Below are 15,350 nucleotides of genomic sequence, written 5' to 3' on the forward strand. Positions count from 1 at the left end.
TACAGTACGAAGTTCTCCTTGGTAAACTGGGAAAAACCCCGTTGATCCTTTTTCTTCAGTGCATATTCCGGTTGGTTTTTCCAAGTTGTTTTCGAAAAATTCACATTTCATACTTACTCCTGTTGTACGTGCTTGAAGATTTCGTCTCGTGAGTCGTGACTTGGTGCCTGGCGATGGGAAAAAGTCATTGATGAAATCGTTTTGGTATCAAATATTAGAACCGTAAGTTTATATTAATCTTTTTTATGATTATTGTACTCATTTTATTGTAAAATATTATCATTGAGTTTGCTTTATCGTATCCTTCGTATGTATGTCTAAGTCAAAACTAACCAAGGCTACTAGTTTTAGGACTAGGCCTTGGACGTGCTTAGTTTTTTTACCATGCTAAACTGCCAACTGCCATACATTTACGCAACCTTTTAATTATCTTTGAAGGATATTCGTTTATTATAAATCAATAGTTACGTGGTATTACGTGTATTTCTTCATCGATAAGTTAAATTTTAATAAAGGGTGTGTTCCAATTCCAAATGGTATCATTGTTTGTAAACAAATTTTGTTCCGTTGGTCCTTTGGAACGAACGCAGCCTGTTAACGGTGTTAACCTGCCCTTGGAAGTTATTTAACTTAATATCCTTATCGCCCATGCGTTTATTATCATATTTAACTTAATAATATCGTTTATTTAAATGATATTTAGTCATAGAATTTTATTAAATATGAGTCTTACTGGATTTTACCGTAGACAAAAAATGTTACCCAATGTCAAGTCAGTTTTGAGCAAAACAAACAGTTTAGACTCCACTAGTTCCTCAAATACGAATTCTAAATTCAACGATAACGCGTCTGATGACCACAGAAGCGATATTGTAAAATGTGGCTACCTCAGAAAGTACAAGGTATTATAATAATAGTTACGTTATCGGAAGGTTTGCAAATTTGTTCCGGGTAAGATGTATTTTTATGTTATTTCAATGAAGACCATGAAAAAGAAATTCTTCGTGCTACGAGCCGGTAGCGAATCAGGTCCAGCACGTTTGGAATATTATGATAATGAGAAAAGAATGAAATCAAGTCCAAAACGGAGCATAGTTCTTCAAGCTTGTTTCAATATCAACAAGAAATTGGACTCTAAACATAAACTAGCTATAGCTTTATACACGAAAGACGATTGCTTCTCGATCGTAGCCGAATCGGAAACGGAATTAGAAGAATGGTTAACTTGGCTATTGGCTTTGCAACAAGGTCACGTAACTCGTGAGGGAAATATAACCACAATTGACAAAGAAGCCAAACCTAAACCACATTTCGGTAAGTTTTACGTGTTGTAGGGTTGTGTTTAGGGTCAGCTCCTTAATTTCTTTTGAAATTTGAGTCAATTGACGAAAAACGGAGAGAATATTAGGTGTTTTTAAATACAGAAGGACACTATAACATAATTTCAGAGTTTATGTGGCAGATATGCGTTAAAAGCAAAGGTCTTGCCAGTAAATCACCCGAATTGTTAGGTCCAAGACGTCTTTGCTTGACCTCCACTACACTTTCTCTTGTTAAATTGAATGAAGAAAGAGAGTCACTTGACTTTCCTGTAAGAGAAAATCAGGGTTCATACAAACCTGGAAAACAGGGAAAACCTGGGATAATCAGGGAAATAAATAATTGACAAAAACCTCAGGGAAAATTCAGGGAAATCAGGGAAATTTCCGTCAATCAGGGGCCGAGTAATTAAGCAAAATGTTCATGAACATCCCCTCCATAGGATTAACATTACACTAAACTTTGGAGGCTCATAACTCTGGTTATATTAGAGATACGGGGATGTCCTTTGAGTATGTTATAGTTCTATTTACCCCCCCCCCCTCCTTCGTTAACATTGGCTCCACGGAAAAAACCTGGAAAACTCAGGGAAGTATATGAGTAAAAACCTGGAAATCTCAGGGAAATTTGTTTTCCAAAAATTTTATGAACCCTGGAAAATATAACTGACCTATTTATTCATCTCTAATAATTACTCGTTCGTCAGTTAATGGGGATTAGACGTTGCGGACATTCCGATCTATTTTTCTTCATGGAAGTAGGTCGCTCTTCAGTTACGGGTGCGGGGGAAATATGGATGCAAACTGAAGATGTTATAATAGCCCAAAATATGCACGAAGTGATATTGAGGTATACTTAAGTATTGAGAAAATAAGTTTCTTGGTAGAATTTTTGTTTTATGCGCAGCGCCATGAAATCGTGTCGAAGTTTGGAAGATCTTGGTCCAATTAGTAGACCAAGAAGCGCGTCAACGAGTGAAAACGGTAAACCCGTTTCCTCAAGACAAGGGGGGATTACAACTTCGACTGCTGGTAGCGCGTTAGGAAGCTCCGGTAGTATTACAGGCGCTTGCGGTGGTTCGACAAGCTCAGTCGCGGGATCTTGCTGCACGGATCGTTCTGAAAGGAACAGTTTAACTAGTGTGGGAGCAAACTCGTTTGTTCAAGCCATAAGAGATCGTTGCGACAGTATGCCTACCAGGTCGCGTACTGTCAGTGAAGGTCATCATGATCTTGGCCCAAGGTCAGTCTCTTCTAAAAGAAGGAAGATTTATTAGGAATTAGGAGAGGCTAAAAATAAATCTTTGTGGTTGGGTTTTAGACCATTTCATTTTGAAATGCTACGACCTCATAGTACTTATGGCCATATGAACGCCTATTCACCTCCCGTAGTCACAAATCCACTGAGTCCCAGCTCGGGTGGCTTTTCCGATAGCGCAGGCAGCTCACTTTCTATTGATGAATTTGATAGTCCGAGCGATTTTCATCATAGGTATGTCAGTGTGTGTGTCGTAAGTCACGGAGTTGGTTGGTACTTAATTGGAAATAATATTTCGTAAGTCGTTACCTGGTGCATCCTTCTGATGGCACCTTACATACTGAACCGACTATCACTGAAGAAAACCCTGATGATTACCTGTCTATGGCTCCTATTGGATTAGGTATTGTAACTTAATTACTTTTTCCCGCGGGTATAGGTATTGTCGCGGACGTGGACGGGCTTATTTTTAGGCATTGTCGCGGACGTGGACGGGCTTATTTTTAGGTATTGTCGTGGGCGTGGACGGGCTTATGTTTCAGCATTGTAGCGGGCGTGGACGGTCAAATTTTAAGGCATTGTCGCGGGCGTGGACGGTCGTATTTTAAAGCAATGTCGTGATCGTGGACGGTCTTATTTTAAGACATTGTCGAGGGCGTAAAGGGGCTTATATTTTAGAGTATAGGGAGCTAACAACTGGCTAGGGGGAAGAGATAGTCTGACGCGAGGGGTCCGTCATTCGAAAAAAAACGTACGGGATTTTTAAATCCCTCGGATTTTATGGATTTTTACGTATTTTTTTTAATTTAAATGGATTTGTCGATTTTTTATAAAAATCCAAAATCCAGTAGGATTTTCAAAAAAACCGTTGTGTTTTTGAATTTTTTCATGGAATTTCGTATTTTTTCTCGGGATTTTGTATTTTTTTTTGGGATTTTGCATTTTTTTTCGGGATTTTGTATTTTTTCGGGATTTCGTAATTTGTTTTGGGATTTCGTAATTTGTTTTGGGATTTCGTAATTTGTTTTGGGATTTCGTATTTTTTTGGGATTTCGTATTTTTTTTTAGGATTTTGTATTTTTAACTGTAATTTGTATCGTCTTCCTGGATTTGTGAAGTTTTTAATTTTTTGTGGATTTTCACAAAATTTGGGATTTTTTTGTGGATTTTCACAAAATTTGGGATTTTTTTGTGGATTTTCACAAAATTTGGGATTTTTTTGTGGATTTTCACAAAATTTGGGATTTTTTTTGTGGATTTTCACAAAATTTGGGATTTTTTTTGTGGATTTTCACAAAATTTGGGATTTTTTTTGTGGATTTTCACAAAATTTGGGATTTTTTTTGTGGATTTTCACAAAATTTGGGATTTTTTTTGTGGATTTTCACAAAATTTGGGATTTTTTTTGTGGATTTTCACAAAATTTTGGATTTCTAAAAAAATTCGAACACACTCCCGGATTTAACATATTATTTTGGATTTCTAAAAAATTTTCGGTATTTTTTGATTTTTTTCTGGATTTTCGGTGGATTTTTGGATTTTTTACATAATTTTATATATTTTGAAACTTTTGAAAGATCTTCGGATTTTTCAAAAAATACAAAATCCTTTTTGTATTTTCACTGGAATTTTGGATTTGTTTTTGGATTTTTCCCCGAGCGTACGGGATTTTTTGGCAATGACGGACCCCTCGGTCTGACGTCATGTAGCCCCTCTCTGGTTGGAATTTTTGCGCGTAGAATACTGTTTCCAACCGTTAGGGGGGATGAAACTACAGTAAGAGATAGAAGGGTGTGACGTTTCAGGGTCAGAACTGTTAGCTCCCTATTCGCCTGCATATAGGGGCTTATGTTTAAGCGTTTTTCGCTTGCGTAAATGGCGGAGAAACATGCTGCGGCAAAGTATGATTTTAAGTTTTAATAAAAGGGGAAAACATGACGGACAGTGGAGTCGTTGTGGAATCTAGAAACTCAACAAATTATTCTACGGCGTCCACCATATCAGTCGCGTCTTCCATCGCTTCAACCACGTCTGATTACCTTCAGATGGAACCAAATCAGAAAACGCCCAAAGCAGCAAACTCCCCACCGACGTTCCTAAATTTAGCTTCTTCTAATACTTCTTTCCAAACCGCCGCCGCCAATGTTGTTGAGTCGAAACAAATCATTAACTCTCCAAGCGCAACTCCGTGTTGCGAAGTTGAACAAACCCCCGTCACTCGAAAAGCAAGTAGCGGTTATGTAGAAATGAAATCGCCGCAATCGGCTACCGCGGGATATTTCATGATGAGCCCAGGGATGATTGGTGCCGAAGATAGGGATCAAGTTAACCACAAGCCAAAGGATGGCTACGTTCAAATGAATCCCGCCACAAGTGCCATTCCCGTTGCCACACCATTCGTCTCTAACAACGTATCTGTCGGATCACCGCATCCCGAAGCTCAGTACCAAGGATATATCTGTATGGACTCTAATTTGTCATCTTCGCTACCAAAGTCCATTCCTCAATCCGGAAACTTTAGCGATTATGTCGAACACATGTCGAGTCCACGCAGCAATCATAGTTTTCAAGACACGTCTCTTAGTTGTTCCCCGGCTGATGTTGAATTCTTTCATTTGGAAAAGGTAATTAATTCTTTCGTTAATATCTTAACATTAACGTCCGTGAAAATATCGGTGTAGTTAATTTTCAAATGTGCTGACGTATATTCGGGCGCGCGTTTTCGTGGAAATTTCAGGTTCAGTCTTTTATCCCTAAAAACAGCAACGATGATGATGAGGATTTTATCAGGCCTGTTAGAGCTTACTCCATTGGAAGTCGACCTCAGGTAACTTTTGTTTTTGAAGCGCGTCTTGTTTTACAAACGGGGGTAGGTGGTCTTGAGAGCCTCCCGGGATTCGTTATAAACTTGGACTAGTCTGGGGGGATCTGACGTGAGAAAAACTTGGATTAGTCTGGGGGGATCTGACGTGAGGAAAACGTGGACTAGTCTGGGGGGATCTGACGTGAGAAAAACGTGGACTAGTCTGGGGGGATCTGACGTGAGAAAAACGTGGACTAGTCTGGGGGGATCTGACGTGAGAAAAACGTGGACTAGTCTGGGGGGATCTGACGTGAGGAAAACGTGGACTAGTCTGGGGGGATCTGACGTGAGAAAAACGTGGACTAGTCTGGGGGGATCTGACGTGAGGAAAACGTGGACTAGTCTGGGGGGATCTGACGTGAGGAAAACGTGGACTAGTCTGGGGGGATCTGACGTGAGGAAAACGTGGACTAGTCTGGGGGGATCTGACGTGAGGAAAACGTGGACTAGTCTGGGGGGATCTGACGTGAGGAAAACGTGGACTAGTCTGGGGGGATCTGACGTGAGGAAAACGTGGACTAGTCTGGGGGGATCTGACGTGAGGAAAACGTGGACTAGTCTGGGGGGATCTGACGTGAGGAAAACGTGGACTAGTCTGGGTGGGGGGGATCTGACGCGTTGGGTAGTTCAATTGTCTTCAACTTTAAACATTTACGCGGTGAACAGGTGCACAAAACGCATTTGGCAAATCACTTGGAGCAATCCCGTGTCAGAGCTTACTCTTTTGGGAGTCAGAATCACTCGTCGCGATTTCGAGCTGGTCGATCGGGTGACGGCTCAGCCATTAACGTTTCTGGTGTCCCGCACGTTCCTGGAATAGACTGGGAACTGGGTGTACCCAAGAGTCTAGACTCTTCGAAAGTTTCGAAAAAATCGAACAGCGCTCCCATTTTGCCTAATTCTACAAATTTAAACCCGAGCAACTATATATCCGCCGTATCAAACGCTGGGGCTTCCAGAGTTCCTTTTCACACCAACAAATTGCCCGTTTCTAAAAGCTCCGATAATCGAAAAGAGGATTTGATGGAGATTTATTACGATTCTTCGGCCTCGTCGACGTCCTCTCATCAGAGAGGCGTCGGATCTCACGAAAATAGGCGGCTTTCTATCGGTTCTCTTCGTCAGAGGACGAGTAATAGGTCGTCATCCTCGGCTTTAGCCGCTGCCCTTAATTCTCACAACCATTTGGCGGCCAAGACCGCCACCGTTAAGGAAGCGGGTGCTACCAAATCCGAACAAAACCCATATTTATCCAACGTAACTAACGTGGAAACTGGAAATGTAGCCAATCAACGAAGCGCAGCATCGAATAATATTAACAATAACGTTAAGCAGGAAGTTACGTATCCCCAAAAACCACCACCTCCTAGTGAATATTTCGAAATGTCTTTCAGTAAAGGCCCAAATATCGCGTCACCGCAATTGCCACCGCCACAACCACCAATTCCTAGTGTAGCCGCTATAGGACTAGATAATATCGAAAAAGTTACGCCCGATATTGCCGCTGGCGAATACGTTAATTTAGATCTTAGTAAAACCACTTCCTGGCAACTAAAAGACACTCGCAAAAGGCCTACTATCGAGCCGAACCCGACAGCAGTGTTGGATATGAATAACAAAACGCAGGCTCACGGATACGTTAATTGCACCCCCGATCAAAAAAGTGTCTGTATGATTCCACCATCCTCGAATCAAACCGATTCGAAGAAAAGTGGCCAGTTTAGCGAGTACTTTGTAATGAACTTTAACAAGGATAAGACGCGACAAAATAGCGACAGGTTGAATCCGTGTGTTGTAACGGAAAGTAATCGACCCGTGGTAGCAGCGCCTTCGCCACTTAACGTAAGAAAGAATGAAGAAAGCGATTACTGCCCAGTCTCCTCTTGCGATATCGCTCCTAGTGTCTTCAATAAAAAGAATTCTATGGCCGCTTGCGAAATGCTCGGAGGGAAAATGAATGGTCGTAAAAGTAGTAACGTCGCCTCGAGTATCAAAGCACTCCCCACAACAGAGGCTGCTCCTTCAGTATGGGCTCCTAAAACCAACGTATCTTCGAAAGATACGGAGAAAAATAATTCCAACAACACTGCCAGTGTTTTTGCTTCCGCCGCGGCAGCGAGCAAACCTAGTTTAGCCGATGTATCCTATGAAAATATTCAAATTGGTCCGCCATTATCATCTTCTCCGAGTTCCAACAAAGGAGCCCCCGTAGTTGTTGTCGAAAAAGAACTTAATTACGCTTCTTTGGATTTACCACCTTCTGTCGATGGAGAAGAAAAAGTGCCTAGAACAGTCAAATTGGGAAATGGAATTACGAGCGGATATCAGCAGCCCGAATCGGAAGAAGCTAATGGTTGCACTTCCACTCTATCCTACGCGGAAATTGACTTTACAAAGTCAGAAGGTTTGAGAAATGTTTCCGGTAGCTTACGGGAAGGCAGGGTGTAAAATTATGAACCACACTTGTTGTATGTACTCCTGTTTAAGAGAGAATAAAATGGCTGCAAAAACTTTTACCTATTTTTCATTGTGTTAAAGATAAAATAATATCAAATTAGTTGATTGAACGTTGGGATGTTCGTTTTATTGAGCAATAAACGATGGGATCTTCGTTTTATTGAACATCGTACGATGGGATGTTCGTTTTATTGAACATCGTACGATGGGATGTTCGTTTTATTGAACATCGTACGATGGGATGTTCGTTTTATTGAACATCGTACGATGGGATGTTCGTTTTATTGAACATCGTACGATGGGATGTTCGTTTTATTGAACATCGTACGATGGGATGTTCGTTTTATTGAACATCGTACGATGGGATGTTCGTTTTATTGAACATCGTACGATGGGATGTTCGTTTTATTGAACATCGTACGATGGGATGTTCGTTTTATTGAACATCGTACGATGGGATGTTCGTTTTATTGAACATCGTACGATGGGATGTTCGTTTTATTGAACAATGAACGTTGGGATCTTCGTTTTATTGAACAATGAACGTTGGGAACTTCGTTTTATTGAACAATGAACGTTGGGAACTTCGTTTTATTGAACAATATGCGATGGGATCTTCGTTTTATTGAACAATGAACGACGGGACGTTCGTTTTATTGAACAATATACGATGGGATCGTTTTATTGAACAATGAACGTTGGGACCTTCGTTTGATTGAACTTTGGTTTTATTTTATCTTGAACTCGGCCATTTTATTTTTCTCTTTTGAAAACACTGCTTTTGAAGATAAAACCAATTAGAAAAAAATATTAGACGTCATTATTCATTAATTTTCTATCATGATTAGAAATATTTTTACGTGAGCGTTTAACGAGAGAGAGAGAGAGATAGAGAGAGTAATTAAGAGAGAGCTAGTCATAAATTTATTATGAAAAATTTATTTGAGAATAAAGGGATTTAGGTTTTTTTTTTTTTTCGCAAAATTCGGACCAATACCTTGTTTTTTGGGCATTCTTTATAACAACACTCGTAAAAAACAGAAAAACAAAACAGAAAAACAAAGCTTACAATCGTAAAGCTTAGATATTTTTTTAGAAAGACAAACTTTAGCTAAAATGAATTTCAAGGCAAATTTGTACGATACTACTCAACTTAAGTTTCTTCTTCTTTTCGGTTTTCTTAATCTTAACACTTATAGCTTATCGATAGACGTTAGATAATTTTTGTATCAAATTTAATATTAAGCGAGATTAATCAATAATTGATTGATTGATTGCATCTAGTGAAAATTTAACCCAGTGAAATTAATTGTAATTAAAATAAAAAGTACCCGGTGATTAGTGACTGTGTTTACTAAACAAAAATATTATAAATATTCCCCTTCAAAAATTATATAAATATAAATATAAATATATATATTCCTAATTTTTAATTAAGCTTAAAGCTGTTCCGTTCCGTTCCGTATTTGGTCAATTGACCCTTAAAAGAAATATTAATTAAAAAAAAACTTAACTAACGAATGATTAATTAATTAATACCTACCTGTCTTTTAATAATATAGTACAATAAAATAAAATTAACGTAAATAATTAATTAAACTACCAAAATTAAAACTATAACAGTATATACTTGATAATATGTTCCTGCGTAAGCCGCCAATAATTGTTAAGGATAGGTACGTGAATTACGTGAAACAAAAAACAGAAACTAGTGCCAAGGCAGTTTTTTAATTGGTTATTTGGATGTTTCTTCTGGTAATTAAGGCGCGCAATTTAAATCACTTCATCAATCATTACCCATTTTTATTTTTAATTATACCTTTTTCTTTTCGTTCGTTCGTTCGTTCTTTATTGTAAATATCTAAAAATATATTCAAAAAAAAATGGGTAATTTACGACTGATAACAAAATATCTTGTCAGGAAATGTTTAATTAACCAAATCTTCCTGATCTGATCTTGTATATAAATCAGTTTATAATAATAATATTAATTATTATATTTAAAACGTTTTTCTTTGCTTGAACGTGAAAGATCTGTACTGTTGTAATATAGTCTAGACTCTAGAGAATGAGGAAAGTTTAATTTCATTTTGTTTCGGTAAGTCTTAATTAATTAATTAATTAATTAATTAATATTATGTATAGAAATTTAATTAAAAAACAACTAAGTCCAGTCCCATATATATTTGAATTTGAAAGTATCTGAAAATTATACTTATTTTTAAAACACGTACGGTTGCTTTTGCGAAAAATTATAACGTAAAATATGTACTATAGTTAAACTTAATTTAGTTTGAGATTTAATTGATTTAAAGTCAAATCTGGTGATGATTAGTTTGATTTAAAGTCAATTTAGCGTGACGTTTTGTCCCTGAATACATATTTTACTAACATTTCGATTCATACGTTAACTTAATTAAGTATAACTTTCAAGTCTTACGTTACGTAACCGTTTTAGTCATTTTTTCTTTTGTTTAAACAATGGAATTTATATATAAATTATATATCATTGATAAGCTTTAATTAAGGATTATGGATAATTAAAAAATGATAAAGTTCAGCCCAGTGATGCTAAAAATTAACCCGGTTTTTGTTAATTACCTTTTTTATTATTATTATTATAATTATTATTATTTTTGTTTCAAATGAAGCTATAAATAAGTTCGAGGCTTCAGTTGCAGTTGTTGTTTCACTAATTATAAATTTCACCCAAAATTTTACATTTGTAACATAATGTAAAACAAATTTAAAGCGTTGGTCTAATAAATTTGGAACTAATAAGTAATAATTTGATAATTGTGAATTAATTTTGTTATATTTGTTGTCAAAGTACAGGTAAATCGCCAAGTAATCAAGGTATGAATGAATCTAGAGAAGATCGTCACGAGTTATCAAGGTACGAAAGAATCTACAGAAGATCACGAGTTATCAAGGTACGAAAGAATCTACAGAAGATCACGAGTTATCAAGGTACGAAAGAATCTACAGAAGATCACGAGTTATCAAGGTACGAAAGAATCTACAGAAGATCACGAGTTATCAAGGTACGAAAGAATCTACAGAAGATCACGAGTTATCAAGGTACGAAAGAATCTACAGAAGATCACGAGTTATCAAGGTACGAAAGAATCTACAGAAGATCACGAGTTATCAAGGTACGAAAGAATCTACAGAAGATCACGAGTTATCAAGGTATGAAAGAGAAGATTGCATTTTGTTTTTTCAGGTGATCAAATAGCTGTTACAGGTACGTTCTTTCGTTACAACTCGTTATATCTTTGTTGTATGGTTGTAGGCAAGACGGAAATTTATTATAGGGAGCTAACAACTGGCTACGGGGAAGAGATGGTCTGACGTCACGCAGTACCCCCCCCCCCTCTCTGGTTGGCATTTTTCCGCGTAGAATACTGTTTCCAACCGTTAGGGGGGATGAACTCCAATAAGAGATAGAAGGGTGTCGGGTGTGACGTTTCAAGGTCAGGAACTATTAGCTCCCTATAGGACACCTGTCCAGTGACCCCCCCCCCCTTCGACTGGAAAATTTATAGGACATTATCGACTGGAGTGTGACGCATCTTCATAGTCAAGCTATCAAAACTAAGGAAAATTTATTGGACAAAATGTCCAGTGACCCACTCCCACTGTGACTTAGTTTTAAGAAAATTATAGGACATTTTAAAATTTTATTGGAGGGACAATGTCCAGTTTGTTCTGCGCTTATTTCCGGCCCTGGGTAAGGTCGAATTATTGCATAGCCAACTCGATCACGCGCGTGAGAGGTTTGATTTAGCAGACGCCATTAAAGCAATGGCGGATGGTGCAGTAGTCCTCCCTATTTCCAGCCCTGGTTCTTATTGTAATCCTTATAAATGGTATTTTTATAGTAAAAGTAGACTTATCAGTGTGTACTTATGTAAGAAACATGAAAATTTACATACGTAAAATTTACATTTTTTTCTTTTTATTATCGTATAAAATCAAACTTTTTACAGCAGAAAAATGCCAAATGTTTATCAATGACTATTACTATAGAAATATACAATATCTCCCATAAATTTTTCCCCCTAGAGACGCAAAACTTCTTTCTTATTTTTGTGGATAAAGGCATTAATCTGAAAAAGGTTACATGTTGTTGTGCACAAAATAGAATAATAATAATATTTAACGTAAAAAAAAAAGAGGTATTCCAGAAAAAGTCCAAATAATAATTTCTTAAACATTGTTTTTAGTCAATAACTCCACTTGAGGCAATAGTCTTTTTAATGTTTTGAAGTTTTATCATAGCTCCCACATTTTTTTTTAAAATAAGAAAATTTTTTTCCGGTAACACATTTAATTTAACTAGCAACATCTTTTAAATCCTCGGGTAGCGGCATTTTAGGATGTTTATTTTCAAAATGTTGTTTGTAAGTTTTTGGATCGGGCATTTGGGCCTGAATTTTTTATTAATATACAACAAGTTAGTTTAGGGAATATTTTATAGAATAGATTGTTATATTATAAAATTAAGTACCTTGCAAACGGAACACGTATGCGTAAGAGCTTTAGCAGCTGCGGCTTTTTGATCATGCCCAGCTTGACGCTTCATTTCCTGTTGCTTTTTAGCATTACGTTGTTGGGACTGTACTTTTTGTTGACCCCGTGCCATTTTAATAATTAATTTTTAGTTGAAATTCTTTAATAATAGTCAAGAAAGGTAACCTATTAGAAAAATAGTTAATTTAGCATTCAATATCGATAAGGGTACTGAACTATTACAAAAATAGCCTCACTACAATGACGTAAACGTCACAAATAATACGAGAATAACTAGATTTCCTGGAAATAAACCCCACGAAATGAAACTAGGTCACTAAGCTCATCAAAGTAATAAATTTATAGAAATTTTTGCTCATCTTCCACTCCGTTAAAAAAACAAGAAAAAAAACTCTAGGCCGAGGCTTAGCTATAACATATTAAATAGCCAACTAAAAGACAAAAAATAGAGCCTATTAAAATAAAGTTATAAAGAAACTTAAGCTAAACCGGTTAGATTTAAATTCAGTTAACTTTTGAGTAGTTTTTTAATTAAGATAATTTAAGTTAAACTTTTGAAAATTAAATTATTCTCACCAAATTCGCCAGTGCCACCCGCTTCGTTTGCCCACAGCCCACTTGATTCACGCCGTGGCAAACTGGCAATGCAGGTTTCAGCATAGCCCACTCGATCACGCTCTCAGCAATATTTTATTGTTATCAGAAGGGGATAATAGAGAGAAGTATTATATACTTCTGTTGTTATGCAGTTTTATTGTAATTTTTGTGTTTTATCAAAAGTAGATAGCTATCTACTTTTGGTTTTATGTGTTTTTATTGTAGTTTCCATGTGTTTTATGTAGTTGGAGTTTTATTGTAGTTTTTTAGTGTTTGATGAAGTTTTTGTGTGTTTTATCGTAGTGTTTGTGCGTTTTTATTGTAGTTTATGTGTGTTTTATGGATATTTATAGTAGTGTTTGTGTGTTTTATGTAGTTTTTGTGTGTTTTATGGATATTTATAGTAGTGTTTGTGTGTTTTATGTAGTTTTTGTGTGTTTTATGGATATTTATATAGTTTTTGTGTGTCATAAGTTTATAAGATATGTTCCATAAGTGTGTCACTCGTTAATGAGAGCTTGTCATGAAGTGACGTAGGTGAAACGTAATAGATTCTTGTCAAGGCTTAGTACAGACTAAAGAGGAGGATGGACTGCAAAACCGAGTGTAGTCAATTCTCACGTCGTTCTTGAACTAGCTCTCATTAAGCCTCTAACATTACGAAGTATGGGTAGTGACATACTTATGGAACATATCTTATAAACACATGGTGTGTTTTATTGTAGTTTATTTGTGTTTTATGTAGTTTTTGTGTGTTTTATGGACCTTTATTGTAGTTTTTGTGTGTTTTATGGAGCTTTATTGTAGTTTTTGTGTGTTTTATGGAGCTTTATTGTAGTTTTCGCGTGTTATATTGTAGTGTTTGCGTGTTTTATGTAGTTTTATCTGGGATCCATGTAATTTTAGTAGCAGGAATAGAGAACGGTTAGCCTTTACTTTAGTCCGACCATAAGTGGATCAAGTTTGGTCCGACTCATAGCCCAGTATAGAGCCCCTACCTTCATCGCGTTACGAAAATTTTAAATTATCTTATTGGCACACTTAAACTACGTTGCTGTAGTTTTATTGTAGTTTATGTGTGTTTTATAAAGTTTTTGCGTGTTTTTAAACTTTTTATTGTAGTTTATGCGTGTTTTATGAAGTTTTTGTTTGTTTTTATTGTAGTTTATGTGTGTTTTATGGATATTTATAGTAGTGGCATTACGAAGTACAGCTATTGTCATACTTACGGAACATATCTTATAAAATAATGCAATTAGACAAGATGAACGAACTGTAGTCTAGGATGTCTAGGAGTATTTAAAATATTAATGTCTGTTAAATGTTGATCATTTCACAAATAAATCTTTGTCTGTCAAATAAAAGTAGTCGTGTCTTTACTTTACTTATTAATTTCTTTATAGGTTTATATAAGTTTATGTTCCGTAAGTATAACACTAGGCCTACCTATCCTTCTTAATGCTAGAGACTTACAGCTCGAGCTAGTTCGAGTGAACGACGGAAGCGAGAATTTAAAGTAATTAATCATCGAGGGGCTACTTACTGCCGATATTAAACCGGATTGGGATTAAGGTTTGTAGAGGATACCAAGCATTGTAAAGGGCAGCTCTTCGAGGGGCTATTCACAAATGATGATTTTCGTTCAATGGAGATTTTCATTGGTCACTTTGAAAAGTATTTAGATTTTAGACTTAAGGGTTACGTGTAATCATGTTAGTACTGTTAAAGGTAGAGCGTCGAGGGGCTATTCACTAATGAATATTTTCTTTCATTAGCGATTTTCATTGATGCTATATTATGAGCCTATTCCCGGCTTGTTTCCTGTGCCACGGTCATACGAAATAGGGGATCGACACTCTTATGGGATAATGGAGAGCCTCTCGTATTGCACGGCGAGAGCGACTTTCAACGAAGCGTACTTTTTGTTTTTATATCTATATACTTTTGTTTATACTTTATAAATGTACTATAGAATAAATAAAATGAAATAAATGTTTGTCGATTTAACGAATCTCATATTTTATTGTTTTTCTTCTCAATAAAGTTACAGGCATACATATGATCATAAATAAATCACTTTAGCACTGTTAAAGGCAGCGCGTCGAGGGGCTATTCACTAATGAATATTTTCTTTCATTGGCGATTTTCATTGATGCTATATTATGAGCCTATTCCCGGCTTGTTTCCTGTGCCACGGAGGGGATCGACACTCTTATGGGATAATGGAGGGCCACTCGTATTGCACGGCGAGAGCGACTTTTAACGAAGCGTACTTTTTGGTCTTATATCTATATACTTTTGTTTATGCTTTATGAATGTA

At 36.7% G+C, this 15,350-nt stretch overlaps 2 protein-coding genes across 2 annotated transcripts; one reads left to right on the plus strand and one right to left on the minus strand.

Annotated features, from left to right (window-relative positions):
- Positions 1 to 82: 82 nt before the first annotated feature.
- Positions 83 to 10,685, plus strand: chico (insulin receptor substrate 1 chico). Its single transcript, XM_089846311.1, has 11 exons — positions 83 to 222; positions 749 to 902; positions 984 to 1,314; positions 1,449 to 1,591; positions 2,027 to 2,169; positions 2,227 to 2,562; positions 2,641 to 2,811; positions 2,880 to 2,980; positions 4,504 to 5,201; positions 5,315 to 5,404; positions 6,107 to 10,685. The coding sequence occupies exons 1-11, from the start codon at positions 191 to 193 to the stop codon at positions 7,886 to 7,888; spliced, it is 3,981 nt and encodes a 1,326-aa protein (XP_089702437.1). The 5' UTR covers positions 83 to 190; the 3' UTR covers positions 7,889 to 10,685.
- Positions 10,686 to 11,836: 1,151 nt separating this feature from the next.
- LOC149654714 (transcriptional regulator ZNF706-like) lies at positions 11,837 to 13,131 on the minus strand. The gene is made up of 3 exons (XM_089846319.1): positions 13,010 to 13,131; positions 12,411 to 12,598; positions 11,837 to 12,330 (listed from the first exon to the last, which is right to left on the minus strand). The coding sequence occupies exons 2-3, from the start codon at positions 12,543 to 12,545 to the stop codon at positions 12,235 to 12,237; spliced, it is 231 nt and encodes a 76-aa protein (XP_089702445.1). The 5' UTR covers positions 12,546 to 12,598; positions 13,010 to 13,131; the 3' UTR covers positions 11,837 to 12,234.
- Positions 13,132 to 15,350: the final 2,219 nt, after the last annotated feature.

The sequence above is a fragment of the Phalangium opilio genome, unplaced genomic scaffold (genome assembly GCF_054372755.1).
Source record: "Phalangium opilio isolate 3A_F unplaced genomic scaffold, DU_Popi_V2 ptg000079l_1, whole genome shotgun sequence".
Lineage (NCBI taxonomy): Eukaryota > Metazoa > Arthropoda > Arachnida > Opiliones > Phalangiidae > Phalangium > Phalangium opilio.

What these genes read in the sequence shown, in the direction of transcription:
- chico (XM_089846311.1), top strand. Translation starts at nt 191, where the DNA reads ATGAAATCGTTTTGGTATCAAATATTAGAACC. An exon ending in CCGAGCGATTTTCATCATAG is followed by an intron (nt 2,812 to 2,879) that starts GTATGTCAGTGT and finishes ATATTTCGTAAG; the next exon opens with TCGTTACCTGGTGCATCCTT. An exon ending in TATGGCTCCTATTGGATTAG is followed by an intron (nt 2,981 to 4,503) that starts GTATTGTAACTT and finishes TTTTAATAAAAG; the next exon opens with GGGAAAACATGACGGACAGT.
- LOC149654714 (XM_089846319.1), bottom strand. Translation starts at nt 12,545, where the DNA reads ATGGCACGGGGTCAACAAAAAGTACAGTCCCAACAACGTAATGCTAAA. An exon ending in ATACGTGTTCCGTTTGCAAG is followed by an intron (nt 12,331 to 12,410) that starts GTACTTAATTTT and finishes TAAAAAATTCAG; the next exon opens with GCCCAAATGCCCGATCCAAA.